The sequence below is a fragment of the Acomys russatus genome, chromosome 24 (genome assembly GCF_903995435.1).
Source record: "Acomys russatus chromosome 24, mAcoRus1.1, whole genome shotgun sequence".
NCBI lineage: Eukaryota > Metazoa > Chordata > Mammalia > Rodentia > Muridae > Acomys > Acomys russatus.
Genome location: NC_067160.1, coordinates 32,460,267 through 32,488,144, shown reverse-complemented (window position 1 = coordinate 32,488,144; position 27,878 = coordinate 32,460,267). Strand labels below are relative to the sequence as shown.

General features: G+C 42.2%; 1 protein-coding gene across 1 annotated transcript in view; it reads right to left on the bottom strand.

Annotated features, from left to right (window-relative positions):
• Positions 1 to 12,328, bottom strand: part of Stam2 (signal transducing adaptor molecule 2) — a 38,510-nt gene extending 26,182 nt beyond the window's left edge. The window contains exon 1 of the mRNA XM_051166167.1: positions 12,176 to 12,328. Within this exon, the coding sequence (XP_051022124.1) occupies positions 12,176 to 12,215 (40 nt within the window). The 5' untranslated portion in view covers positions 12,216 to 12,328. The remainder of the gene's footprint in view (positions 1 to 12,175) is intronic.
• Positions 12,329 to 27,878: the final 15,550 nt, after the last annotated feature.

Genomic DNA, 27,878 nt, shown 5'->3' with positions numbered 1-27,878 from the left:
GAACAAAGAGTAAATACAACATCTAGCAAAATATAAAAGAGCACCAGACCCACTATGATTACTCCAAAGATACAACTGAAGTCAATTAAAGATGATGTCTACACAATCCAAAACAGTAGTTACTATTCACATTTCTAAGAATTGAAAGCAAAGATGGTCATAATAAAAGAGTAGGCAACATGTCTTTGGCAGAAGCCAGGAACTGAGTTTCTTAACTAAAACGTAAAGTACATCAACTGAAAAACTCAGTAAGGGCTAGGACTATAGCTCAGTGGTAGAGCACTTGCACAGCACAGATAAGGCTCTAAGTTCAACTGCAAGCACTACAAAATAAAACAAACAAACAAAAACAACAGAAAACAAAACCCTCAGACTTAAAAAGTAAATTTAATAATGGAAACATGGGGTTAAGAAATAGGGATGGAAGTTATAATATTTTAAACAAGCAAATAATCAGAACCTCAACTGTATGAGGCTTTTAAGCTTACCATGGAACAACCTGACACAAAGTGAACAACTGAGAACACTACAGGGCGGAGGCAGGTAGACGCACGTAAGTGCAAGGACAGCTTCAGCCACATAGTGAGTTCAGGCCATCCAGGGTTACATAGTGAGTATGTGTTTCAAAAACAAACAAACAAAAACAAAAACCTGTACACACTGTTAGCTAAGGGTTCTGCAGTTTAAAATGCCAGCAAGTTCTAAATTCTATGCCCAGAGAGGCATGAAGCTTATTTTTAGGATGCTGGTTTTGCTGAACTGAATCACTATAATTAAATACAAATGTATTAGAACCAAATGGTAAGGACTGCTTGTACATTAATTCAGTTTAAATCTTTTACTAAGTGAGGATGAACTATTACAACTGGAAACAATCTACAGTGTATACAGTTAGTTCTCTAAACGTGTTTTTAAAAAATTGACAGTCTCAGGCGGCTGTGGTGGTGCACGCCTTTAATCCCAGCACTCAGGAGGCAGAGGCAGGCAGATCGCTGTGAGTTCAAGGCCAGCCTGGTCTACAAAGTGAGTCCAGGACAGCCAAGGCTAACACAGAGAAACCCTGTCTTGAAAAACGAAAAAAACGAAACAAACAAACAAACAAATAAAAAGGCTTATAGCCTGTGCAACCTCAATGGCCCTGCTATGCAGCCAAGGATGACGGTCTACGCCAGGCTTCCTGCCTCCACTTCCCAGGTGGCAGGATTACAGGTGCGCACCACCATACCCAGTTTGTGCAGTGCTGGGGATTGAACCCAGAGCCTTGTCCATGCTACTCAAGTATTTTACCAAGAGAGCTAAACCCACAGCCAAACACAATATACCTTACAACCTCCAATCATGTGGTCATTAACGACTAGGATATATAGACAAAAGACAGTTACAGAAAGCAATGAAAATGCTTATTATGATTAAAATACTACATATCAAAGCCAGGCACGGTGGTACACACCTTTAATCCCAGCATGCTTGATAAAGAGGCAGGCACTGACTGGACTGCTCTGAGTCCGAGGCCAGCCAGGTCTACACAGTGAATCCCAGGCCAGCTAGAGTTACACTGGGTCCTGGACACTGACAAGTTCTCCTGCCAGCTGGGGCTGGAACTTGGACCTCTTTCAATTAAATGTGCATCAGCTTTCTACTGTTGATTGTTTGCTCCAGAGGTGAAGCTTATCTTTAATTCCTTTTCACAAATTGGAGGCTTAGCTGGGTGGAGTCTTGCCCTGAGGTCACCACACCCTTTCTTTCATTCAGCATCAGGCTTTTCTTTAAGCTTTATGTCCTTGAGCACTAGAATTGGCTCCATTACACTTCCTTCTGTTCCTTTCCTCCTCAGACTGTACATTTTGTATTTCTATTTGTCCAGTAGGCTCTTTTTCATTATAGATCTGCATAAGAGTGATCACTAATAACTACATAACAAATCCAATACTAGGCTGTCTTGAGATCTCCTCTGCCAACACCATCAATCCAAAACTCTTCAATTTACCTCCAGGCAGATCTTTTGGACAAGGGGCAAAAGCAGCCACATTCTTTGCCAAAACACCACAACACTGGTCTCTAGGCCACTTATGTATCCTTTCCCTCTGAAACTGGGCTGGGCTGTCAATATTTGACACTGCTTTCTGCACCACTGTCTCCCATGCTCCTACTAGAAGAACCTGATGCAAATTAGGGCGTTCAACGACTTCTCTAGTACAAAGTCACAAAGCCCACATTGCTGCAACAAGCAGCACAATCAGGGATATCACAGTAATACCCTAGTCGCTGGTACCAATGTCTGTCTTGGTCGCTGTTCTGCTGCAAAGAGACACCATGACCAAGGCAATGCATATAGGACCAGGTATGTAACTGGGGGCTTACTTATAGTTTCAGAGGGTTAGTCCATCCTCATCTTGGTGGAAAGCACGGCAGCCAGCAGACGTGGAGCAGTACATCCTGATGCATAAGCACAGTTGGGGGGGGGGGGGTCGCTAGCATGGATTGCTTGGTTTTTTTCCTTTTGAGACAGGGTTTCACTGTTTAGCCTTGGATGTTCTAACAATCTATAGTGCAGGCTCCACCTCCCTCTGCCTCTCAAGAGCCAGGATTAAAGGTGTGTGCCGGGATTAAAGGTGTGTGCCACCTGGTTGTTGCCGGCATTTGAAACCACAAAGTCCACCCCCACTCCATGACATACTTCCTCCAACAAGACCAAATGCTTCTAATCCTTCTCAGATAGTGCCACTCCCTGATAACTAAACATTCAGTGATATGAGCCAATAGGGGCCATTCTTACTCAAACCACCACATGTGGTGAGACTACATCTCAAAACGTCAAGCTGAACAACAACAAAGAAATAAGGATCAATATCTTTGGACCTGATCACAGTATTGTTAATTCATTTTCTGTTACTATGCACAATAACAACAACAACAACAAAAAGAAATTTTTATCTCTCACATTCCTGGAGGCTGAGAATCTAAGCCGAAATGAAAGCATATGGAAAAACACTTTCCTGTTACTTCTTTATATGGCAGAAGGTGGGGCTCAAGAGAGCAAATCCATCCCCATCCCCATACAACCCTCTAATGTCTTTGAAAGTATTTATGTATTTATCTGTGTGTATGGGGGTGGGGCAGAGGCAGACAGAACCAGGGGTGGCATCCATGTGATAGTCAACTCTGGAATCCCACTTTGCTAAGTAGGTCTCTCTTGTTCTTGCTGCTGCACTGCATACTCCAGACTGAAGGCCCACAAGCCATAAGCCTTTAAAGAATTTATTTTTTATTGTGTGTATACATGATGTATATATGTAAGTGTATAAGCCACAGTGCATACATGGAAGTCAGAGGTCAACTCTGAAGAATTGTTTTCTCCATCCACCTTTTATCAGTTCCAGGGTCAAACTGAGGTTAATGGGCTTGCACAGCAAGCACCTTTACTCACTGAGCCATAGTGCCAGCCTATAAGGCTTTTAAATTTATTTTTAAGATATATTTTATATATATACATATTTTGCCTTCATGCATGCATGTGTAACCAACTCCAAAAATTATATTGAGTAAGGAGACTACAGGACTAGTGAGGTGGCTCAGCTGGTAAAGGAGTTTACCACCAAGCCTGATGACCTGAGTCACATCCCTGGAAGCCACATGGTGAAAAAAGGACAAACTTCCTCAAATTGTCCTCTGACAAGCACAGACTTATTGTAGTACATGCATGTTCCCCCCTCAAATAAGTATAAATAAATGTGAAATTTATTTACATTTCTTTTTTCTTAATATTTTTGTTTTGTTTTTGATTGTCTGTTTTTTCAAGACATTTCTCTGTGTATCCCTGGCTGTCCTGGAACTCTCTTTGTAGATCATGCTGGCCTTGAATTTACAGAGATCCACCTGCCTCTGCCTCCACAATGCCCAGCTAAATTTAAAGTTTTTTGTTTTGGTTTGGTTAAAAATTTTAAGATAAAAATTATTCATTTTATTTTATTGACACATAGGAAGCTTATGTTTTTTCTCCAAGATTGCTGTGATTGAATGTGCCCTTTAGTTTTATAATCTCCAGTATAACAACATTGGAAGATCCTTGGGGAAGTATTTCGCTCCTTAGGGCTCTACTGCCTGAAAGAATTAATGCTAGTTTTTGTGGAGGAGGGGGGGGAAAGCCTGGGAGCTAGCAAGATGATTCGGCCACTAAGAGAACCTACTACTTTTCCTGAGGTTCAGTTTCCAGCATCAGCTTGGCAGCTGACAGCTGCTTTACTCCAGTTCCAGAGGGTCTGCTGCCTTCTATCCTCTATGAGCATCTTGTTGTGTCTTGGCCTGGGCTAACACTGAACAACTGGGCTAAATGTCTCCCTGCCTTAACTACTTGAGTACTGGGTCTACACTATGTATCACAACATAATTCACTAAGTTATTTAAGCATTATACTGGAAGGTCAAGTGGCGCCCATCTATAATCCCAGAAGCCAGGAGAATCCAGAGTCTGAAACCAGCCAGTACTACATTACAAGACCCTGTCTCAAAATAAATAAAAATGACATTAAACATGCCAGGCACAGTGGTCATGCCTATAATCTCAGCTGTTCGGAAAGCTTAGTCAAGAAGAGAGTTTGAGGTCAGTCTAAGCAACATGGTGAACCCACGCCTCAAAACACCTCCTGTGCTGTCTCCCCCTTCCCATAATGCATTTTTAGCACTGGCCTGTAGTCCCAGCACCCAGGAAGCTAAGAAAGGAAGATCACCTGACCTTGGAATGCAAAGCTAGCCTCGGCAAAACATGGTTCAAAGCTAGCCTCGGCAAAACATGGTGAGATAATGTGTCAAAAAACAAAACAAAACACTGAATTAAGAAGACAGAAAAACGTAACTTTAAAAACCTGTAGTGGCGCATGCCTTTAATCCCAGCACTTAGGAGGGAGAAGTAGGTGGATCGCTGTGAGTTCGAGGCCAGCCTGGTCTACAAAGTGAGTTCAGACAGCCAAGGCTACACAGAGAAACCTTGTCTGGAAACACAAAAAAACCAAACAAAACAAAACAAAAAACACCTGTATCAGCATAGCTTCCCTCACGCCTTTTAGTTTTGTTTGGCAGTGCTCTGCATCCATCAAACATAGGATATGACTTTGCTAAGCAAGCAGAATCTACCCAGCCACAACCCCAGGCCCGCGCCTTCTTAAGTGTCACAGCAGTAGGCACTCTGAGTCACATCAACAGTCAGTCCCAACCAGAATTACATTACAGGGTACTCCACTTTCATCATCCCTCAACTGCAAATCAAATGGAGGCTTTCTGAAACCCAAAGTGCTAGCCACAAGGTCTCTACACTAAAGAACTCTTCCCCTGGTATGGTGGACAGGGATGGTACAGGGATCCTTCAAGCACTGGCAGCTACAAATCCATGAAAATGTTAAGGGCACTTTACAAGATGGAGCAATAGTTACAACGCCTGGAAGAGCTGAAGATGCCAGTAAGCAATGTGAAACTCGGCTCAAAAACAGAAATGCTGCTGGGTGTGGTGGTGCACGCCTTTAATCCCAGCACTCAGGCAGAGGCAGGCGGATCACTGTAGGTTCAAGGCCAGGCAGGTCTACAAAGCAAGTCCAGGACAGCCGAGACTACACAGAGAAACCCTGTCTTGAAAAACCAAAACAAAAAACAAACAAACAAAAACACACGTGCTGTATAGGGTGTAGTAGTGCAGACTTGTAATCCCAGCACTTGAAAAGGAACAAGAAACAGGAAGATTGCCAAGTTCAAGGCCACTCTCAGGTTCCAGGCTAGCCTGGGCTATAAAAAAGATCCTATCTCCAAATAACAAAATATGGAGGCTGGAGAGATGCTCGGTGTTCAAGGCCATATGTTATTCTTACAGAGGAGCCAAGTTCAGTTCCCAGCACCAGATGGCAGTTCACAACCATCACTCCAGTTTCAGAGGATTCAATGCTCTCTTCTGTGAAGACAGGCGCCAGGTACACAAGTGGTACACATACATATATGCAGGCAAACCATTCATGCAAAGAAATCTAAAAATATTTACGCTAACAAAAATAAAGGCTAAGGGGAAAGAATGTAAAGGCAATATCAGATGCCCTGGTTTCTAGAACAATACTTGTTTTAGCAAAGGATTACTTTCAAAATCTTTGTTACTCAGGGTTGGAAAGATACTGAGAGACTGAGTGTACACTACTAGGCTGGGCACAGTGGCGCAAGCCTTTAATCCCAGCACTCAGGATGCAGAGACAGGCGGATCTTGTTGAGTATAAGGCCACTCTAGTCTACTAAGTGAGTTCCAGGACAGCCAGAGGCACATAGTGAAACCATATCTCAAAAAATTAGAGAAATAATAGACAGAAGATAGAAAGCTGGGAGCAGTAGCGCACACCTTAACTCCCAACACTCAGGAGGCAGAGGTAGGTGGATTGCTGTGAATGAGGCCAGTCTGATCTACAAAGCTAGTCCAGGACAGCCAGGGCTACAGAAAAACCCTATCTTGAAAAAGCAAAATAAATAAATATAAAGAAGATAGACAGATAACATGTACATAAACCTAACAGAAGACTAGAGTTCAGGTCCCAGCACCCAGCACCACTGTCTCATGACTAGCTGTAACTACAGCTCCCAAAAGTGATCCAATGTCCTCTTGCTTTTGTGAGCACATGTACTCAAATGCACATACACACAGAGACACAAATACACATAATTAGAAATAAATAAAATGTATGTTTAAAAAAAGTTTCTAACTAGACAGGCATAGTGGTGACTGCAGTCTTAGCACTGGAAAACCTGATCTAGGTATGTCACAAGTCCAAGACCAGACAGGTTTATGAGGGCAGCCTGGCTACTCAAAAACACGTTGTAACTAGAAATGGAGGAAGGCAAAAAAAGAATCATTAGTGGCTCCTGCCTCTAGCTTACCTGGGAGGGTGAAGCAGGAGTTTTGGAAGAGAGAAAGTGACTCCATCTCTTTAAACAGATGTCAGACTTAGGAACAGCAGGCAACCAAGGAAAGAGGACAGGAGTGTAGCAGAGTGGTAGAGGACTTGTCTGCTATTATGAGACTCTGAGATTTGCAGCAGAAAGGAAAAGAGAAAAGGAAGGAAAGACGGCAACACGGAGGGAAACATAATAGGAAATAAAGAAAAAAGAAAATAGCCCTGTAAGTTTTATTGTGATATGGCAAATGGCTAGAACTATCATTGTCCATTACCCAGGGTTTGACATCTGCACCATACATCTGCAAAGTCTGTTCTTAGTGATTACATAATAAATGCCTCTGAAGGTCTTATTTGTTTGTTTTAAAGGCAGATGTTCACTATGCAGTGACACACTTCCCATGTAGGCAGTGCTGGCCTGAAACAGGAAGTGATCTTCCAGCTTCTGCTTCCCATGGCCAACCATTACAGGCATGCACTACATGTCTCTCTTAAGGTCTTTATTTAAACAAACAAACAAACAAACAAACAAGCAGTAACTGATAAATTAAACACTACTACTAGAAAATCTTCATTTCACACAATTGCCTTATTCTCAAACTATAAGCATGCCCATACATAGCAGCCTTCATAAAAGCCACCCAGTATTCATAGTCACACAGCAGACATACAGCCAACACAGCAATATAACATCTAACAACTGCCTATGACAAAAGTTGCGGGCAAAAAATATTACTCTAATGAAGTTTGAAAACACACAAAAATGTATATAGTGTACTTCTATATGTAATACCCGCATTTACCAAACAGAACTTTGTTTCTGGAGAGTGCTGAGCTCTGTGGAGGGAGAAGAGTGGACAGCTCTAAGAATATATTCTACAGTACCCTGACCATGCTTTCAAAAGATCAAACATGTCGTGGTATTAGGAACTGACAGAGCTGGCTGCCTGGCAAGAATGGGAGTTCATGTTGTGTTTTATATACTATGTTCAAAATAGTTCTCATTTCAAAAAACCGTCAAAGATACTAAACTTTCAAATTATCTGAAAGTATGAGCATTTTGGAACTATGCAAACAAAACAAGATATGGGGTTTTTTTTTTTTAATTACATTACCAAAAAGAAAAAAGCTATGTTCATCCAAACCAAATTTTTCAAAAATTTACAAATATTACAACAACCAAGTTCAAAGACTAAACTAAATAAATGTTATATATTTAAATGTACAAAACCAATTTGTATTATTAGAATGCTTCTATTTTTATATTGATGTTTCTTACAAATTTCCATTGGAGTAAAAATTGCCTGATTGAAATCTCTAAGTTACTTTTCTTAAGGTCTTATAAAAACAAAAGCAAAAAGAGGGAAATTCACACACCAACCTATCTTCTCAGAAGACATTTTTTCTGGAGTAAAATAAAAGCCCAGCTTTGTGGGACACAAACAAATATACCTTTTAAAAAAAGATTTATTTATTTATTATGTATACAGTACTGTGCCTGCATGTATACCTGTAGGCCAGAAGAGGGTATCATATCACATTATAGATGCTTATAAGCCAGGACCTCTGGAAGAGCAGTCAGTGATCTTAACCTGAGCCATCTCTCCAGCCCCCAAATATATCTTTTAAGAATGGATGGAGATGGCAAATGAGAAGACAAATATTTATATCAGGCATGATAGCATTTTCCTAAATACCCAGCCTTCAGAAAGCTAAGGCAAGATCTTGAGTTCAAAGCCAGACTAGGCTACATGAGAGTTCCAGGCAGACCGAGTCACATATTATGACACCATCTCATTAAAGAAATAAAACAGGGCTGGAGAGATGGCTCAGAGGTTAAGAGCACTGGCTGTTCTTCCAGAGGTCCTGAGTTCAACTCCCAGCAACCACATGGAGGCTCACAACCATCTATAATGTGAATCTGGTGCCCTATTCTGGTGTTCAGGAAGAATATTGTATACATAATAATAAATGAATAAATCTTTTAAAAAAGAAATAAAACAATGGCCAGAAAGATGGCTCAGCAGATAAAAGCAGTTGTCTCAGAAGCCTGATGATCAGCGTTCACACCCTATAAACCATGTATAAAGCCAGATGCAGTGAGCGGTACACAACCCAGCACTCCTTTGGAAAGTTATTCCAGGGACTCAGACGCTCACTGGCCAGCCAAGAGAATACAGCAAGGCAGAAACAAGAGAGCCTGTCTCAACAAGGAAGTTTCTATTTTCTACCACATGTTCCTCATGGCATATGTACATCCAAACACACAATTATATGTAAAATTTAAAATATCACACACATTTCGCAATGAGCACAGATGATTAGCCTGGCTTGAGCAATGGGGAAAAAGCGCACCAACAAGCACGGGGGTTGAGGCTTAAAGCAGCCAAGCAATGACTTCTTACTGAAAGTAACAAGCCTGGTACTGAATATAAGCAAATAGCACACACAAGGTTCTCTTTCACTTAAACAGTCTTAAAGTAAGTTGTATATAGAATTCCTCTACTCCTGCACTTGCCCTTTTCCCCTTCCTGTTTGGCTAGACTCGGCTTTCTGTGGCAGGATTTTCTTTTGTTTGTTTTGTTTGCAGCCTTTGTCCACCTTTAGCCTAGTGACAATCATCTTGCTGGGGTAAATGCCCACATGGACAGCTGTGCCATTAGCCTCTTCTCCCTGCACCCATTCAGCGAAGGGCCATGCTTCTTCCTGTACTTCTGGACCACTCTGCCAATCTGCTGACCTTTGCACTGTCCTCGTACAACCTGAACTTTATCATCCAGGCATTATCCTCCTGTCCCAGCTCTTTGGGAAGAGGGGGAAACATGATCTTCCTCTGAATGTGAGAAGGTAAACCGAAATGCCTTCACAGTTCTTGCTTGTCAGAAGTCACAAAGGGACTGAACTGCGTTTTGGCAGCTGCCTTTCTGGTTGGTGGCTGCTGCAAGAGAGGAGAGGCCTACAAGCCATGCCAGTATCTTCTTTTAACACTAGCCACTCCATCCTCCCCGCAAGTCCTTCATGTTTGCTTTCTCCTTGGAAACACTCCAGCCTGTGCCCTATTGTACATAATGGAAGACGTGGCTGTTTCCTACTGAAGAAACGCTGTCAGGAACTGCCTCCCTGACACTGATGCTTGCCTTGCCTTCAGAGACAGCAACCTTTAGGCAAAAGGAAGAGTATATACCATCTTATGCAACCCTCATAACTTAACATACTACATTAATCACATTATACTACAACTATCTACTTGAGCCTGTGTCCTTCCTTATACTTGAGTGTTTTGTGAGCAAGAACTCAGTATATTTATTAACTCCTGCCATTATAGAACTTAGCGCCGTGCCTGACACACAGTATTTATCCCATGCATTTTTGTTGAATGAAGACTGAACACTGGTAACACACACATGCAAATAGTAATACAAATAATGCTGAAAAAAAGGACAAGGAACATTGCTGTAAAATGCTCAAGGCAGCTAACGACTTTCTTTGTATTATCTAACTCTTTTTACATTAAGAGTCCTTAATATCTGAAAATTACAACATAAAATTTTCCTCTGATTTTGTACGTTTCAGAGCTGGAGCTCCTTAGAATTTCATTCCATTTGTTCTAGAGGATTTTTTGTTTGTTTGTTTGTTTGCATGTTTGTTTGTTTGTTTCTCTGTCTAATAGCCCTGGCTGTCCTGGAACTCTCTTTGTAGACCAGGCTGGCCTCGAACTCAGCCTGCCTCTGCCTCCCGAGTGCTGGGATTAAAGGCGTGCACCACAAACGCCCAGCTATTTTTTTTTTTTTTTTAAACCAAGCATGGTAGCACACACTCTTAATCCCAGCAGTCCAGAGGCAGAGGTAGGTGGATCTCTGAGTTCAAGGCCAGCCTGGTCTACAAAGTGAGTTCCAAGACAGGCAAGGCTACACACACACACACACACACACACACACACACACACACACACACACACACACAGAAACCCTGTCTAAAAAAAGGGGGGAGCAAAAAAAAGTCCACAAGTTTGATATTGTAAGTAATCTGTCTTGGGGTAGAGAAATGGCTCAGTTAAGAGCACTCCCTGCTCTTCCCAACACCCACCTGGTGGCTGACATCTGTTCCAGGTGATCTGACAGTCTTCTGGCCTCCTCAGGCCCAGCACACAAATTACAAACAACACGCAGACAAAACACCCACACGTATAAATAACAAAACAATAAAGAAAAATAAAATAACTTCTTCTGTTTTGCTTTTTCTTATTCTCAAGATGGTGGAAACTCAGATCTGGAATGCCAGAGTTCTAGATACCAAAACAGGAATTTGGGAAACCAGAGATTCGGAACTAATCTGGACTATATAGAGACTGTACTCTGTCTCAAAACTAAATCAACTCAATAAAAATTAAAAGGTACAATGTCTCTCATAGGTAAAGCTTCAAAAGAGCACTTAAATATTCCTTAACAGCCACTAAGGCTCAACATGCTTCCTATATTAGACTCTCACTTGACCGGAACAAGTTTTTCAGATTCACAACAAAACGAGGCATTCTCTGGTCTTTTCCTTTTTTAGTTATTTATCTATTTTGACTTTATGTGCATTGATGTTTTGCCTGCGTGTATGTATGTTAAGTGTCAGATCCAGGAGTTACAGAGAGATGTGAGCTGCCATATGAGGGCTGGGAATTGAACCTGAGTTCTCTGGAGGAACAACCAGTGCTCTTGACCACTGAGCCATCTCTCAGCCCCTCTAGTCTTTTCTTTCTTTCTTTTTAAGACAGGGTTTCTCTTTGTTAACCTTGGCTGTCCGGGACTCAATTTGTAGATCAGGCTGGCCTCGAACTCACAGAGACCCGTCTGCCTTCAAAACCGCCAACAAATACTGAAACTGCAACCATCAGGGCTTAGATGTGTGCGTTAAGAAACGATGAGAGTTAAACCTGGTAAGTCTAGGTCTCTAGTTCGAGACTGCTCTAGGCATCAATCAGGGCGTCCACTACTGCACCTTCTTCCAAGGGGAAGGGTGTTACCCAGGTCTAGAGAAAGCAGGAAGTTTGTATCAGCAACTGGCTTTTCCCCACTCCTGCTCTGGGTGACGGGAGCTGGCTTACTCGGCACCCCAATTTGTGTCACGCAGGAGACGGCCGGACCAGCGAGGTATGGAGGCCGCCCCCCGCCGTCGAGAGCGGCGCCGCCCCTTCGCTCTACGCCGGGTTTCAAGGAACCAGGGCCGCCGCCCACTTTCCCCTACACAGAGGGCACCGGGCACCCCACTCACCCACGTCTTGCTCGAACGGGTTGGCAGTGAACAGAGGCATCGCGCCGGCACCCGAGACGGAACCGCGACGCTCTGGCGGGGCTCCGACTGCTCCCGCTTGGCCGACCCGGCGCGGCTTCCTAGACGGCTCGCCAAGCCGTGCCTTCACTTCCGCCGTCGCGCCTGCCCCGCGCGCGCCTGCGCGGTCCGTGCCCCGCCGCCCTCCGCTCCAGCCCCGCCGCCGGGGAAGCGCGACACACAGCCGAGTGCTAGCACCCGGCAGGGCCCTCACCGCTGCCCTAAGGACCGAGCATCCCTTAGCCCGACACCTGCTAAGGCACGGCGGCCGCCACGGCCACCTTTCTGCAGCGAGGACCAGGGCGAGCCATTGAGCCAGGGGTCCTTCGAGGCCGGAAGTTGTCGCAGCTGGAGGCTCCGGAGCCCCACGAGCTGGCTGCGCCCCGGAGGCGAGGCCGGTGTTCTGCCTCGATGTGTCTCTCCCTCAACCTCAGGCTGTAACATCTGCTCTTCTCTCACCGGAGCACTTCCTGGGTACCTGGTCAGGTCTTGGCCACTAGGACCCTCCGCGTGCTCCGCGTCCTGGTTGCTATGGAAACCAATCCGCTGGCCTATAGGAGGCGTTGAGAATCTGTCTATTTCTGCCTAGGTTGCTGATGCTTATAGGAGCTTTCGGTTAACCAAGCCGAAATAGTCACCCAGGAAAACGACTGTGGCCTCTTTGCTTCTTACCTCTCCTTCATGAAAACACAGTTTGGACAACAGAATACAAAGATGATTGAAGGGGCTGGAGAGATGGCTCAGCATTTAAAAGCACTTGTTGCTTATGCAAAATTCGATTTTCATATTCATGGGGACACGAAGGTTTGGAGAAACTTGTAAAGCCAAATTCCAGAGAATCTGACACCCTCTTCTGGCCTCCGTGGGAATCTACGGCCATGTGCACATAACACACACGCAAACATATAATAAAATTCGTGTGCTGGGACCTGAAGAGATGGCTACTCTTCTAGAGGACCCGGGTTCAATTCCCAATACTTACATGTCAGTTCACAACTGTCTGTAACTCCAGATCCAGGGGGATCTGACAACCTCCCACCTATAAAATAAAACTAAATAAATTTTAAAAGGGGGGGAGGCGGGGATGCCAGGCATTGTGGCACACGCCGTTAATCCCAGCACTTGGGAGGCAGAGGCAGGAGGATCACTGAGTAACCTTCGAAGATGAATAAAGGACACTCTCGCTTTTGACTTACTCAAGCTTTACAGAGCAAAAAACCGTAATGATTTAGTTATTTATAAGAGTCATAAACAGGTTCCCACCAGATCCAGCCAGGCATGTAGATGAATGTAAGTGTGCAATCAATCACTCTCCCTGCAACTTTTATTCATATCTTTTATTCCTCTCTAAGGTACAACTTAATTGTGGTATCTTTATTCATTCAATATAAATCCCATGAGTTTTGTTGACTACTGTGAACCCAGGATTCAAAAAACAAAAAGCCAACCAAACAAACAAACATCAGTATCTGGCAAACAGGTGTTCAATAAATACTTTTAAAATGGAGCCCTGGCTTTTTAATTGAAAAGTGCACATCTAAAGCTGGTGCATTGAGCCAACAAAATAGCTCAGCTGTTAAAGCCCTCCCAGGCCAAGCCTGAAGAGTGATGGTCAATTCCTTGAAGCCACCGTGGAAGGAACCAACTCTTGACCCCACCCTTACTCCACCCACACACATCATAAAGACACATAATTTTTTTTTAATTTAAAATATCTTTAGGGCTGGGCATGGTGGTACAGACAGGTGGATCTATATACATATTGAGTTCCAAACCAGGCAGGGATGCATACTCAGACCCTGTCTCAAGTAATTAATTAAAATAAATACCTTTAAACTAAAGCTGACAGCTATGAGTAAACTTCAGCCATTCATTGAAGTATGATTCCTTCTCGGACTCACAAGTTTTTTCAGTTATTTTTAAATTTTGAGAATTATTTCAACATTTAATGGTGTTTATATGGATCCTTGTTTCAGTTTTGAGATAGGATTTTCTGTAGCCCAGGCTGGCCTCAAATTCTCTGTGTGGTGGAAGATTACCCTGCATATCTACATTATAGACAAGCAAAAATTATCTTCCAACTTCTCTATTCTAAGGAGATAACATAATCCTCCTATGTGAAGCAATCTGGAACGGTGAACACATTATCTGCTATAAAGTTATGTTCAGAAATGAGATGGAAATATTTGTGGTTTAATGGACTAGTTTTTTAAAAAGCATCTGAACCTAGGGTATTCAGGATATGTTTGGACAAGCTCAGTGTTAGAATGTAAAACAAGCTACCTAGAGATGAGGCAGAACTTATTAATAAGTTTTAATTCTAGCATATAAATCATTTGGCATTCATTTAGAAATATTCAGGTAACTGAGGCCAATTTGGAATGTAATCTGATATCAATTTGCATGTGAGTAGGAGTGCCAGGCCTGTTAGGATGCTATCAAAGCACTCAAAGACCACAGAAGGTAACTCAGAAGCACTTGTATTAAGAGCAAAGGGTTAAGGGTTACCCTTTGGAAATAGTCATTTTAGAGGAGGCCTGCTCCTGCTGTGTAGTGGTGAGAACGCTCAAGTACCTGCGTTTACCTGCCAGCATATGTATTTAGTTAGTGAGTTCCTCTGACTGACAACAGTTTTAGGAGTGACCAGGAGCAAACCCTATGTTAGCAACAGTGGATTCTGAGGTAACTGGCAAATTTGGATGCGCAAAGTAATTTGACTTCTTATTTTTCCTTTTGTGTGTGTGTGTGTGTGTGTGTGTGTGTGTGTGTGTGTGTGTGGTTTTTTGAGACACGGTTTCTCTGTGTAGCCTTGGCTGTCCTGGACTCACTTTGTAGACCAGGCTGACCTCGAACTCACATCAATCTGCCTGCCTCTGCCTCCCTGAGTACGGAGATTAAAGGAGTGTGCCACCACCATGCCTGGTGTCTTCATTTTTCTCAATACAATCTCCTGAGTACTTATCTCCCTGGTGACAGGAAATAGGATCAATTTCAGACGAATCCAGTTTCCATGTTTTTCTTGGTTACTTGGGTTACAATCAAAAAAATTTATGATAACTTTACCTTAGGCCACTTACTCATGCATGCACCAAGATCCATCTTCAGGTATGTTCTGATTCTGCCAGCACACGCCTTTGGCGTTATCTTTATTATTCCACAACAGGCAGACACTGACAGAGGTGAGTCGACTTGTTGGTTAAAAAGCACCAAAGGCAGTGTGCTAAATCTTGAAAGAGGAGGAGGCGTATTAGAAGCCAGCTTTCTCAGGTGAGATTTCTGCATGGTCTTCAGGCAAAGGAGGCCATTGTCTTCTGGCTAGGAGAAGTAGGTCACTTGTGTTCACAGCATCAAGGGAAAATCTGTCAGCTCCAAGTGCCAAAGGAAGGTTATGCATCCAGAGAGCCCCCTTCTGGAGTCAACAAACAAGCCGAGTGTGATGCAGATTCCTTCCTCCTAACTTCCAGCGCCCATCACTGTTTACCTGGAGTGGGATGAAATGAGGCAAACAGCACAGAGTTCGCTGTTTAACACCCCCTCCCGTTTGCCTTCCCTATCTTCATGGTTGTTGCACAGTGATTTATGCTACTCATTGTTTGTTTGTTAACACTGCCTACTGAATGCCATATACTAGGGGTAGGGCACTAGGAGGCACATAATTGGTAGGCACAGATCAATGGGGCACCAAAAAAAATGATGAAATGACTGATTTCAAGGAGTTGTCATCAGACAAGGAAAGAACGGCTTATGCGAATACTAGGAGAGAATACATAAGAAAAAATGTGGGCAATGCCCAGGTATAGCCCCCATACACAGCAATGATATCTTGGTATAGACCCATTTAAAGTTGGACACTATGATGAATGCTCATAATCCCAGCACTCAAAAGGTTGAAGGTGGTCTACAAAGAAAGCCCAAGACAGCCAAGGCTACACAGAGAAACCCTGTCTCAAAAAAAAAAAAAAAAAAAAAAAAAAGTTGAAGTCAGCCTGGGCTACATAGTGAGTCCCTGACTCACAAGCACAAAAATAAGTAAATAAATCATGTATGGGCACTGTAAGAGAATATAGTAATTTTGGTAATTGGCTTTTGTACAATATAAGCTGGGTAAGTAAATAATGAATAGAAATTATTTTTTTTAAAGGTTGTTAAAAGATTTGTCACCTGGGCACAGTGATGCATGCCTGTAGTACCAATACTCAGGAGGCAGAGACAGGTGGATCTCTGTGAGTTTGAGGCCAGCCTGGTCTACAAAGTGAGTCAAAGACAGTCAAAGCTACACAGAGAAACCATGCCTCAAAAAAAAAAAAAAAAAATCAAATCAAATCAAAGATTAAATTCAATAATTTGTATGTTTGCATATGTTCATCTATGCTTTTTTTTCCCCTTTATGAGACAGAGTCTTTCTGTGTAGTTTCAGCTGGCCCGGAATATTCTCTGTAGACCAGGCTGGCCTCCCGAATGCTGGGACCAAAGGTGTGCACCACCACTGCCTGGTGCATCTATGCTGTAAAGGAATTAGCTTTTTAAAGTCCTCAAAACCTCATATCACTGGACTCCTAGAAGAGCTGGTTGATTTAACTGAGTAAGTTTTTACTGCCAGCCAAACTCTAGAGGGTTGTGCTGTGTAGAGGGACTAGCTTAATTTTACTTCATGGTTTATTAAACACTGAGGTTTTTTTTTTTTATCATTGTCATACCACAGTCTGCACAGAAGATGGCGACATTGGTTCACCTCAGAATCAGCTTCTCCAGAAAACACGCAAACTTTGAAACAAATACCTGGGTAGACCTAATTTGTCCAAAATTAAAAGCATCTCCTTCTCTTTCTACCTTCCAAAGGCAATGAATACTACACCATTGTGATATGCCAACCTATAACAAATGCCAGTAGTTTATAGTGAGCAACAAAAGTAGTTTCTAATAAGTCACTTTGCTAAGGAATGTCTGTGTTCTGGGCGGTAATATACACCTAATCATCATCTTCATCCAGACTTTTTAGTTTTAATATAAAAATGGGTAATTTTTTGTTTGTTTATTATTATGTATACAGTGGTCTGCCTGCATGTACGCTTACAGGCCAGAAGAGGGCGTCAGATCACATTATAGATGGTTGTGAGCCATCATGTGGTTGCTGGGAATTGAACTCAGGACCTCTGTAAAAGCCGTCAGTTCTCTTAACCTCTGAGCCATCTCTTCAGCCCATAAAAATGGGTATTTATTTAGACTTAATTTTGTGTGTGAAAGTCAGCAATTTTGATTTAAAAAACCAAGAACCAAAAACTATTCTGATAAGAACCCCCTGAAGCTAGGCAGTAGTGTTGCACACATTTAATCCCAGCACTTGGGAGGCAGAGGCAGGTGGATCTCTGTGGGTTCGAGGCCAGCCTGGTTTACAAAGCGAGTCCAGGACAGTCGAGGCTGTTACACAGAGAAACCCTGTCTCAAAACAAAAACAAAACAAGAACCCGATGAAACTGAGGCTGGAGAGACACTGTGTCTTGCTGGCTAAGAGCACTCACTACTACTCGTCCACGGGACCTGAGTCTGGTTCCCAGTACCCATGTTGAGTGGCCCCATAACTCCAATTTCTGGAGATCTGGCACCCTCTTCTGGCCTCTCCGGGCACCAAGCGCACATGGCATATTTGATTCTATATGCAGAGAAATGTTGTCTCTGCTTTTGAATAATTAGATTCAGGCAGACGCATAAATAAAAAAGAAGGAAGACCGTGAGTCTCTGCAGAACAGTTGCTTGTGTGGGACCTCAGAGATGGAGGAAAACCACATCACACATGATTTAAAACCACTCTGACGGAGTGTTTATCCTTATAACTTATGTAAACAAGCTATGGAGTAATTTTCAACCATACGAATCTTCCCCTCCTACCTTTGAGGCATAATTTGAAATTCAGAATGTAGTCAAAAACCTGTGCTCATCTTTCAGTCTTTATAAAGAAGATACATGTTTTTAAAGTCTGTGGCTAAACAGTGGAGTTCAGGGTTAGAGTACATGAAGCCACAGGGTTAACCTCCAGCACCAAAGCCAAAAACACTGGTATTTATCCCTCAGTTGACTGGATTCCCTTTCTAGGTTTTTATTGGTTTTGAGCCTTTTGTTTGGTTTGGTGTTTTGTTTTCTTTTTTGTTTTTGTTGTTGTTGGTTTTGTTTGTTTGTTTTTTGGTGTTTGGTTTTTTGAGACAAGGTTTCTCTGTGTAGCCTTGGTTGTCCTAGACTTGCTTTGTAGACCAGGCTGGCCTCGAACTCACAGTGATCCGCCTGCCTCTGCCTCCCGAGTGCTGGGCATAAAGGCGTGCACCACCACGCCCTGCTGGTTTTGAGCCTTTTGGAGAAGCCTTACTTTGCATGAAACACCCCAAGAAGGTAGTTTTAGACCAGTCAGGATTATGTTTCTCATGTTGGTTCCTGGTAATTTTTTAAGGATACCAAGAATAACCTGTTAACTTTCAAAACTGACTTCAAAATCCAAAATCCTTTCCTTGGGCATAATTGATTCTTTCTAAGCCAGCATGTTATTAATACTATGGAACTTAGGCTTCTTCCCCCACGTGGATAAGCTTATTCTTACTCCTGCTATTCTGTTCTTTGTAATCAAGGGAAATTGACAGTAGTGTGTCAGGTTCAGGATGCTGGGCTGTGTAGAACTCTACTAGCCTGCATGGGGTTCTAGGATCCATTTCCAGCACTTACAAAACGAAAGGAAAAATTTCCAATTGGCTATGGTGGTGCCAGCCTGTAAGTCCAGCTATATGGGAGAATCTCGTAAGTTCTGGAAATTAAATTCAGCTCACCAGGTATGATGGCAAGTGTCTTTACCCTCATGTCCATCTTCCCTGCCTTCAAAGATTTATATAAAAGAAAACAAATTACCAAAAAAAAAGTTAAAAAAAAAAAAAAAAGCAGGGCACGGTGGTACACACCTTTAATCTCAGCATGGGGGGGTGGGAGGGGGAGAGGCAGGCAGATTGCTGTGAATTCAAGGCCAGCATGGTCTACAAAGGGAGTCCAGGACAGCCAAGGCTACACAGAGAAACCCTGTCTCAAAAAATCAAAAAAATAAAAAATAAATAAATAAAGAAAGAAAGAAAGAAAGAAAGAAAAGAAAAGAAAGGGGGAGGTGGGCACTGGTGACACGGCACGCCACTCACAAACAGAACAAACAAATAAAATTTAATAAGCCATAAGAAATCCACTTATTGCAGAGTTTCACCACATTTTCCACAAGTATGTTTACTTTTTTACTTTTTTCTTTGAGACACGGTCTCAGGCTATCACTATGTACTCCTGGCTGCCCTAGAATTGTCATGCAGACCAGATAGTCCTGGAATTGAAGAGCTCCGATTCCTCTTCTCCTGAGTGCTGGTGTTGAAGGCATTTGCCCAGCTGTATTTTTTTTTTTTTTCTAAAATGTACTTTTAAGTCACAGTTTTATCTCAGAGACAAAGTACCCTAAGAGGATTTAAATTTTGTTTACCTCTCAAAAATTAATACCAAATATATCAACGTAGTAGATATGATGGCTCTGTTTTGTTTGTTACCTCTGCCTGACTTGGTGGACTTGTAGTTAGTCTTGGCTAACAAGTGCATATGAACAGTACTGGTGCCCTGAGCAGTTCAGGTTCATCACCACACAGGCCTAGGTTCCCTTATTACAAGTCTCTGTAGAGCCTAGAACTTTATGAAGAATCTGTGTGGGCATCTCCTTCCTGCCTCTGCATAAGCATCAGCTAGGTCTATTTGTTAACACCAACTACTTCTTCTTCTTCTCCTTCTTCTTCTCCTTCTTCTTCTTCTTTTTTTTTTTTTTTTTTTTTTTTTTTTTTTTGTCTTTCTCTGCACCCTCCTCACTTTGGTATCTTTCTGATTGATAGTTCTGCCTAATGGCTTGCTTCCACTTTGCTAACAGGTCTGCCTTTCAGCTCTTCCTGAGCACCCACAGCTCAACCCATCCAAACGTCTCAGTGTGGGGCCCCCGAGCTCTCACTGGGTCCAGGAGGGAGAGGCAGTAAAGCTTGGGAATCACAGAATGAACCAGCATGTGGTTTTTTGTTTTAAGATTAAAAAAAAAAAATTATTGTGTATATATATGTGTACACACACACACACACACACACACACACGCACACACACACACACATATATATATATATATATTCGCACAATGTGAATGTGTGAATGCCTGGCACCCAGAGAAGGCAGGAAGGAGAATCAAGTCCTCCAGTGCTGGAATTCCTGCGAGTTGTGAGCTGACTCGTGGTTGATGGGAACTGAACCCGGGTCCTTTACCAGAGCAGCAAGGATTCTTAACCTTCTCTCAGCCATCTCTTCAGGCCCTAGAGTCAGTTTTTAAGGTTTAGGCTAATTGGAGCTCTCAAACAATATCAAGCTAAGTATTCAGTTTATATATACATAAGGAAAATATGGAAATATAGAATAATAGAAGATAGAGGATGGTATTATAGACATGGGATAGACAAGGCATCCCCCACTGTCAGCGTTAGAGCAGATCCTTACACACTGAAAACGAGCATTACTATTGGGAGCTAACTTTTTTTTTTTTTTTTTTTTTTTTTTTTTTTTTTTGAGACAGGGTTTCTCTGTGTAGCCCTGGCTGTCCTGGACTGGCTTTGTAGACAGGCTGGCCTTGAACTCACAGAGATCCGCCTGCCTCTGCCTCCCACGTGCTGGGATTTAAGGTGTGCACCGCCACTGCCCAGCAGGAGCTAACCTTTAATCATAAGATCACATGTTCTACTTAATCAAAAGGAAAACAACGTTTGCCTTTCAAACGAGTTAGAATACTGACAGACTCCAGCCTGATCTCTTATTAGAGGATGAACAAATGAAACCATACGTCCCAGTCAGCAGGTAAAGGAGCTTGCCATGCAAGCCTGACAGCCTGAGAGCTGCATCACCAGAACGCAAGGGATGAATGAGCCACATCTCGAAAGTCCTTTTCTGCCCTCTACACATACGATGCAACTTATGCACAGCTGCCTCACATCACACACACACTTTATAATAATAATGATAAATAGTAATAAACAATAACACTATAAGTGTGCCAGATAAATGATTATACATACGAACGCTGAACACCTGTTTCTGGCTTTACCTTGTGTTAGAAAAAAATATGTTGGGCCTCTGGCTTCCTGTGTTTTCCAGTTAGGGGGGTGGAATCCAGCGATAGCCTTGACTCAGTCTTGGTGGTCTGGGGACCATTTGCATCTTATTGGAGCCCTTCTCTGTGGTCACACTCTGGGGGAAACTGTCACTGGGAGAGTACTCTGGCGATGTCCTTTGCTCTGGGAGAGTACCAGCGTACCTCATTCTTGAACCTGCTAGACTGGCATCATCTGGCTAGCAACCTACAGGAGAGGTCACCTCCTGATATTTGTGTGTTTTTTTTTTTTTTTAAAGATTTATTTATTTATTATTTATTATTATGTATACAGTGCTCTGCTTGCATGTACTCCTGCAAGCCAGAAGAGGGCGCCATATCACATTATAGATGGTTGTGAGCCACCATGTGGTTGCTGGGAATTGAACTCAGGACCTTTAGAAGAGCAGGCGGCGCTCTTAACCACTGAGCCATCTCTCCAGCCCCTGATATTTGTGTTTTTTACTGTGTCTCATTCGGCCCAGTTTTCTGGAGGTCTCCAATGAGGACAGGTGATCTTCTGAGCCACTGTTGAGTGAGATGGGCCAGCGACTGCCTATTGTAAGTAAACTGAGAACCCTGCCATTCCCCCCTATTCTCACTGTTCCCACAAGGACTTGGTGGGGGTGGAGGTCTGACCCCTGATTAATGCAGAGAAGAGTGTGTCTCCTACTTTCCACCCTTGGTCCCTTCTGTGTTTTGGGGGGACCAACTCACAGCACCTCCGGACTTCTGGCACATTTAAATTCAAGCCTGGGGTGCTAGAGAGATGGCTCAGAGATTAAGGGCACTGACTGTTCATCCAGAGGTCCTGTTCAATTCCCAGCAACCACATGGTGGCTCACAACTATCTATAATGTGATCTGATGCCCTCTTCTGGCCTGCAGGTGTACATGCAGCTAGAGTACAGTATACATAACAATAAATAAATAAATCGTTAAATTCAAGTCTGGTTCTTTCTTAGAGAGAGCCAAAAATTGATTAACTTAAACTCCTTACTGGAAAGCAAGCAAGCAAGCAAGAAAGAAAGAAAGAAAGAAAGAAAGAAAGAAAGAAAGAAAGAATTTATATTTTTGTATTTATAAAGGGATCTGGGACTTGAACAAGTGAAAAAAAAAGAACTCTTTTTCTTTGGATAGCCCTCACATACCTGGTTTTGTTTGCTTCTTTTTTGTTGTTGTTGTTGAACCAATGAGGTTTATTGGAGTTGCTAACAAAAATATGGGGAAAGAGTTGCTTACCTTAGTACAAGGGACTCAAAGACAGTTGCTGTCATGAAACTTGAAAACAGCCATGTATATGGTTTGGTGTTTTGTTTTGTTTTGTTTTGTTTTTTAAAGTCCCATAAACTGTCACTAGCTCTAGGACAAATCAAGTTGTAATACTGAATCAGCTACAAAAGAATAAGTTCTAAAACTTCCACAATAATCTTTTGGTTGGTATATTTTTTCAGTTATGACATTCATGAGATGTCAACATTTGCTTCATATTACTCTTTCAAGTAAAATTCATTGAGCCAAGTCAAATAAAGCTGATATGACTTTCAAGCCTTCTTATCGGGGAGTGGGAAGTGGGCATCTGGAGATTAAACCTAGGGCCTCACAGTGACTTATGTATGATAGGTCAATACTGTATAATTGAGTTATGACTTGGTCCTCAAGTTTCTTTTAGGCAAAGACTTTTAGGACATGATAGACAATGAAAGCAAAGTGTTTAGATATCTTAATGAATTATTTTAAAGTTACTACAACACAAAGAAGGGTTAAAAAAAATCTGAAGAAGCTTTTTAAGGTGATGATTATTGAGCTATGTGGAGATGGTTCAGGGGTTAAGAGTGTGAACTGCTCTTGCCCTGGACCTGGGTTTGATTCCTGGTATCTACAGTCAGGCAACTCAGAACTGCCTGTAACTCTGGCTACAGAGGATCTAGCTCCCTCTTTTGGCCTCTTCAGAAATTGCACTCACATGCACATACCCACATACAGACACACACTTATGCACATAATTAAAAATAAAAAAGATAAACCTCTAAAGAGGTGATTATTTCAATGACACCATCAAGAAAGAAAATTTTCAAAGTACTTTAAAAGGTGATTAAAAAGACATTGAAACCATGACTCCACACAAATTTGTAAGAGGTCCACAACTCTAACTCTTCCTACAACTCAAAGGGAAATTGAAGAAGGAGCTCATAATATGTGTGGAGTCAATGTAGCCAGAAGCTAATAGAAGTGTAGACTGTAGCTAAGAAGTAGAGGGAAGGGCATCATCAAAGGAGCAATGATAAGCACCCATCTAATCCAAAGGGAAGGACCACAGGGACACCCAAGTGAGTAAAGAGCCAGGGAGATGGGAGCAGCCCAGCAAGATGGAGCAAGAGTGCTAGAGGCTTATTCCTACATGATGGCTACAGGCTTACTCAATAAAGACAAACATCTGGAGGATTTGGACAGTGTTGAATCTTATGTATACCGCAAGGTTGCTGAACTCAAGAAACTGTCCAGCTGGAGAAAGCTTATACCGTGGAAAGTTAAATGGCCATATGAGACAAATTTAAGTAGTGTTTCAAAACAATACATGGTTTTCAAATCATGAAGAAAGTTCAAAGTAAAGAGGAGCTTGGAGCACAGTTTTTGATGGATGATAAGAGTTCAAAGGGATAAAACAAATATAAGGCTTAACAATTAATGAAAATGGAAGGAGAAATATCTCTGGTAAATTATGAAAAATCAATGAAACCAACCTGAGGGGGTTATAATCACGGTTTTCATTTTTTATATTATATGATGTTTTGAAAAGTTGTAGCCTTGCCAGACCCAGGCAGGCCTGCCCATTGTAGAAGTGTCCAGCTCCTAAAGATAGCAAACAACACACCTATAGGCATGCCTTTGATGTAGAACACCCAGTCTTAAGTCCAGGCAAGCCCCTGCCTGCCTTCCTCCCCTGACACAAATTGCCCTGGTACTCCCCTTCTAGACTTATATTGAACTAAGTTGCCTCTTTACTTTCAAGCTATAAAAACAAACTTTCTTTTCCCTTGTTCATCTTCCTCCATCCCTTCTTTTAAAAACCAAGTTGGCCTCAGTTTCTGGGCTGCAGTAATTTTACCTCAGCTTACTGAGTATCTGGAATTTACAGGTGCATTTCTACTTTTCAGTGGTGATAATCTCATGGTTATTTGCACTTGCCATTCCTGAAAGAAAGGTAAAATTCCAAGTACATTTTCAAAACAAGAAATATAGAAGGTTTGCATAGAACAATGCTTCTCGGAATATAGTCTTGGGCATGCTGAGGTTCCTGAAACCTGTTGGGGAATATGTACAAACAAAATCAAATCCTCCCAGAAAGCAAAAAAGCCAAATGAGTTTTCATGACACAATATGAAATGACTATTGATAGGAGTCTGAAAAATATTTGTATTTTTAATTATGTGTATATGCGCGTGGGGTGTGTGTGTGTGTGTGTGTGTGTGTGTGTGTGTGTGTGTGTGTGTATGAGTGCAGTGCCTGAGGAGGCCAGAAGAAGGCATCTGATATCTGATGCACTGAAATTGGACTTAGAGTCAGCCACTTGGGTACTAGAATTAAAGTCTCATCCTCAGCTCTTTTTCTTGTTTGTTTTCTTTTTTCTTTTTTCAGAGTCTCACTATCTATTCTTGGCTTTGGAGCTTTCTGTGAAGACCAGGCTAGCCTTAGATTTACAGAGAGCCATCTACCTGGGCCTCCCTGCTAGGATTAAAGTCATGCATCACCACACCCACCCAGTATAGAGCTCGTAAAGGGTTAACCATCTCTCCAGTCCTTGAGAAGGTTTGGAGTCCTTATTGTTGCTTACTTTTGGAAAACTGACAGTTGCATTTCTAGTTTTCCGTAAAGCTTTTCAAATACTCCTTTTTTCCAACTAGATATTTGAGAGAGGACAGATTTTCCTCATTTGCTTGAACCAAAATAACACATTTACCACATATTGAATGCAAATGATGTGAAATTTCTCAAAAAAAATGTAAAGATGATTTTTATTTACTAAATTTGTTTAATTTTGAATTTTTTGTAAAAACTTACTGTGCTGACATACAATGTGCTAATTGCTTTTTAATGAATCAGTATGTAAATATTTTTAACCTTTCTCCATTTAGTTTCAGATATAAAGTCTCAGTAATTCTTGGGGACAAAACATTACTGAGCTCACATTTTTTAAAGTGCAATAAAAATCCATTTAAAAGACTTTTCTGGCCTGGTGTTGTAGCTCACACCTTTAATCCCAGAACTCAGGAGGCAGAGGCAGGTGGATCACTGTGTTTTTTTCTGAAACAAACTTTTTAAGAGCAGTGTATGTGACCCTATTATCGCTGTTTTGCCAAATGACTGTGCTGTTAAACTGTCTCCTCAGTGTGTTTGTATCCATAGATTTGTGCTGTTCCCAGCCTTAATCACAGAAGCTTCTTTGTGCAGTGGGCAGCAGTCAATGCAGAAACTCATAACTGGTGAAAAGTAGTGAGAACAAAGTCTTGTTGAGTGCTCAGCCCTAACTGGAACATCTACATGAAGCCCCAACCTAGCTAAGGCTCGGGGCGGGCCACAGGAAAGGGGAAAGGATGTAACAGTGAGAGGATGGGAAGGAATGCTGTAAACTGCAACCTTCTGGTCAGGACGTGATCTTCACACTCAGGAGCTCACAGCAGCGGTGGCTGATTGCCTGCACCAGATCAAGCCCATCAGGATTCCAGCCTGAGTGAGGGCAGAGACTCTGGAGGCTAGACTCCTCCTAGCTGCGTAGTTGTTGGCACGTGATGGCTGGGGGGAAAGGAGAGACCTTCTTCTTTCGGGGTACCGCCACTGATAAATTATCCATTTCCAGTAGATGGCCCATACCCATATGCAGTGGGTAGCACTAAGGAAGGAAGGAAGGCAGGAAGGTAGGAAGGCAGGAAGGCAGGAAGGAAGGAAGGAAGAAGGATAAGAAGTTGGAAGAGGGTTATGTTCAGGGACAGGGAGACTAGGGTGGATATGTAGGGGTAGATGTGATCAAAATACATTGCATATATGTATCACATTCTAAATAATAAATACCACACACATTTTAAAAAAAGAATCTTCTCGTGGAGTCATTAGGGACTCTTGCGTATCAGATCTGTTACCTACAGAAGTACATCATCTGCAAGTAGAGCTGCTTTGACTTGTTTTCTGATTTGTAGCCCTTCTTGTTTCTCCTACATTATTTCTCTGGCTAAAACTTTAGTTCTATATTGAAGAAGAGTTAAGATGAACATTCTTACCTTGTTCCTGATTAGTGGAAATGCTTTGAGTTTTCCCTCATTAAAAATGTCAGTTGTAGGTTTGTCATATATAATAACTTTTATAGTATTGAGATGCGGTCCTTTTGAGTTTCTTAAGGGCTTTTTTCCCCCTTTGAGACGGGTAGCTCTGGCTATCCCGAATCTTCTTGCCATGTGGACCAGGCTGGCCTCCAACTCATGGAGATAGACCAGCCTCTGCCTCTCAAATGCTGGCATCAAAGGCGTGCTTTACCACACCCTGAGATTTTATCAAAAGCCTTTTCTGTATCTGCTGAGATAATAATGTGAGTTCTGTCCTTGAGTCCATTAGTGAAATTTGCAACTTTTGTGGATTTCCGTATATAGAGCCATATGTCCATCTCTGGGATAAAAACCAACTTGATCATGGTGAATGATCTTTTTTATGTTATCTTAGTCAGTGCTCTATGGCTGAGAAGAGACACCATAACCACAGCAACTCTCATTTTTTAAAAAAGCGTTTAACTGGGGCTTGCGTCACATCATCAGCATAGCAGAAAGTGTGGAGGCACACAGGCAGAGGTGGTACTGGAGGAGTCCCTGAGAGTGCCACATCCAGATCATAGGCAGCAGGAAGAGGGGAAAAAATGCCACTGGGCCTGACTTCTAAATTTTCAGAGCTCACCCCCAGTGACACAAGTCTTCCAACAAGGCCACATCTACACCAACAAGGCGACACCCCCTAATCCTTCCAAATAGTATCACTCCCTGATAATATTAAAACATATGAGTCTATAGGGGCCATTCTTACTCAACCGTCACAGATGCCTTCTTGAATTTGGTTTGCAAGTATTTTGTTGGGACATTTTGCCTCTATGTTCATTAGGGAAATTGATCTGTCCTTCTCTCTGTTTTTGATATGATTACTACTAGCTTCATAAAAAGGACATGGTAGTGTTCTTTCCTTTGCGACTTGTGGATTAGTTTGAGAAGCATTGCTGTTAGCTCTTCCTTTAAATATTTGGTAATACTCACTAGTCAAATCTACCTGGGCCTGGATCTTTTTTAGTTGGGTGATTTTTAATTACTGCACGAATCTCACTACTTCTTGTCGATGTGTTTAAATGGTTATTTTTTAAAGATTTATTTTTATTTGTGTGTGTGTGTGTGGTTTGTGTGTAGGCACATGCTATAGCATGCAGGTGTTAATAGAA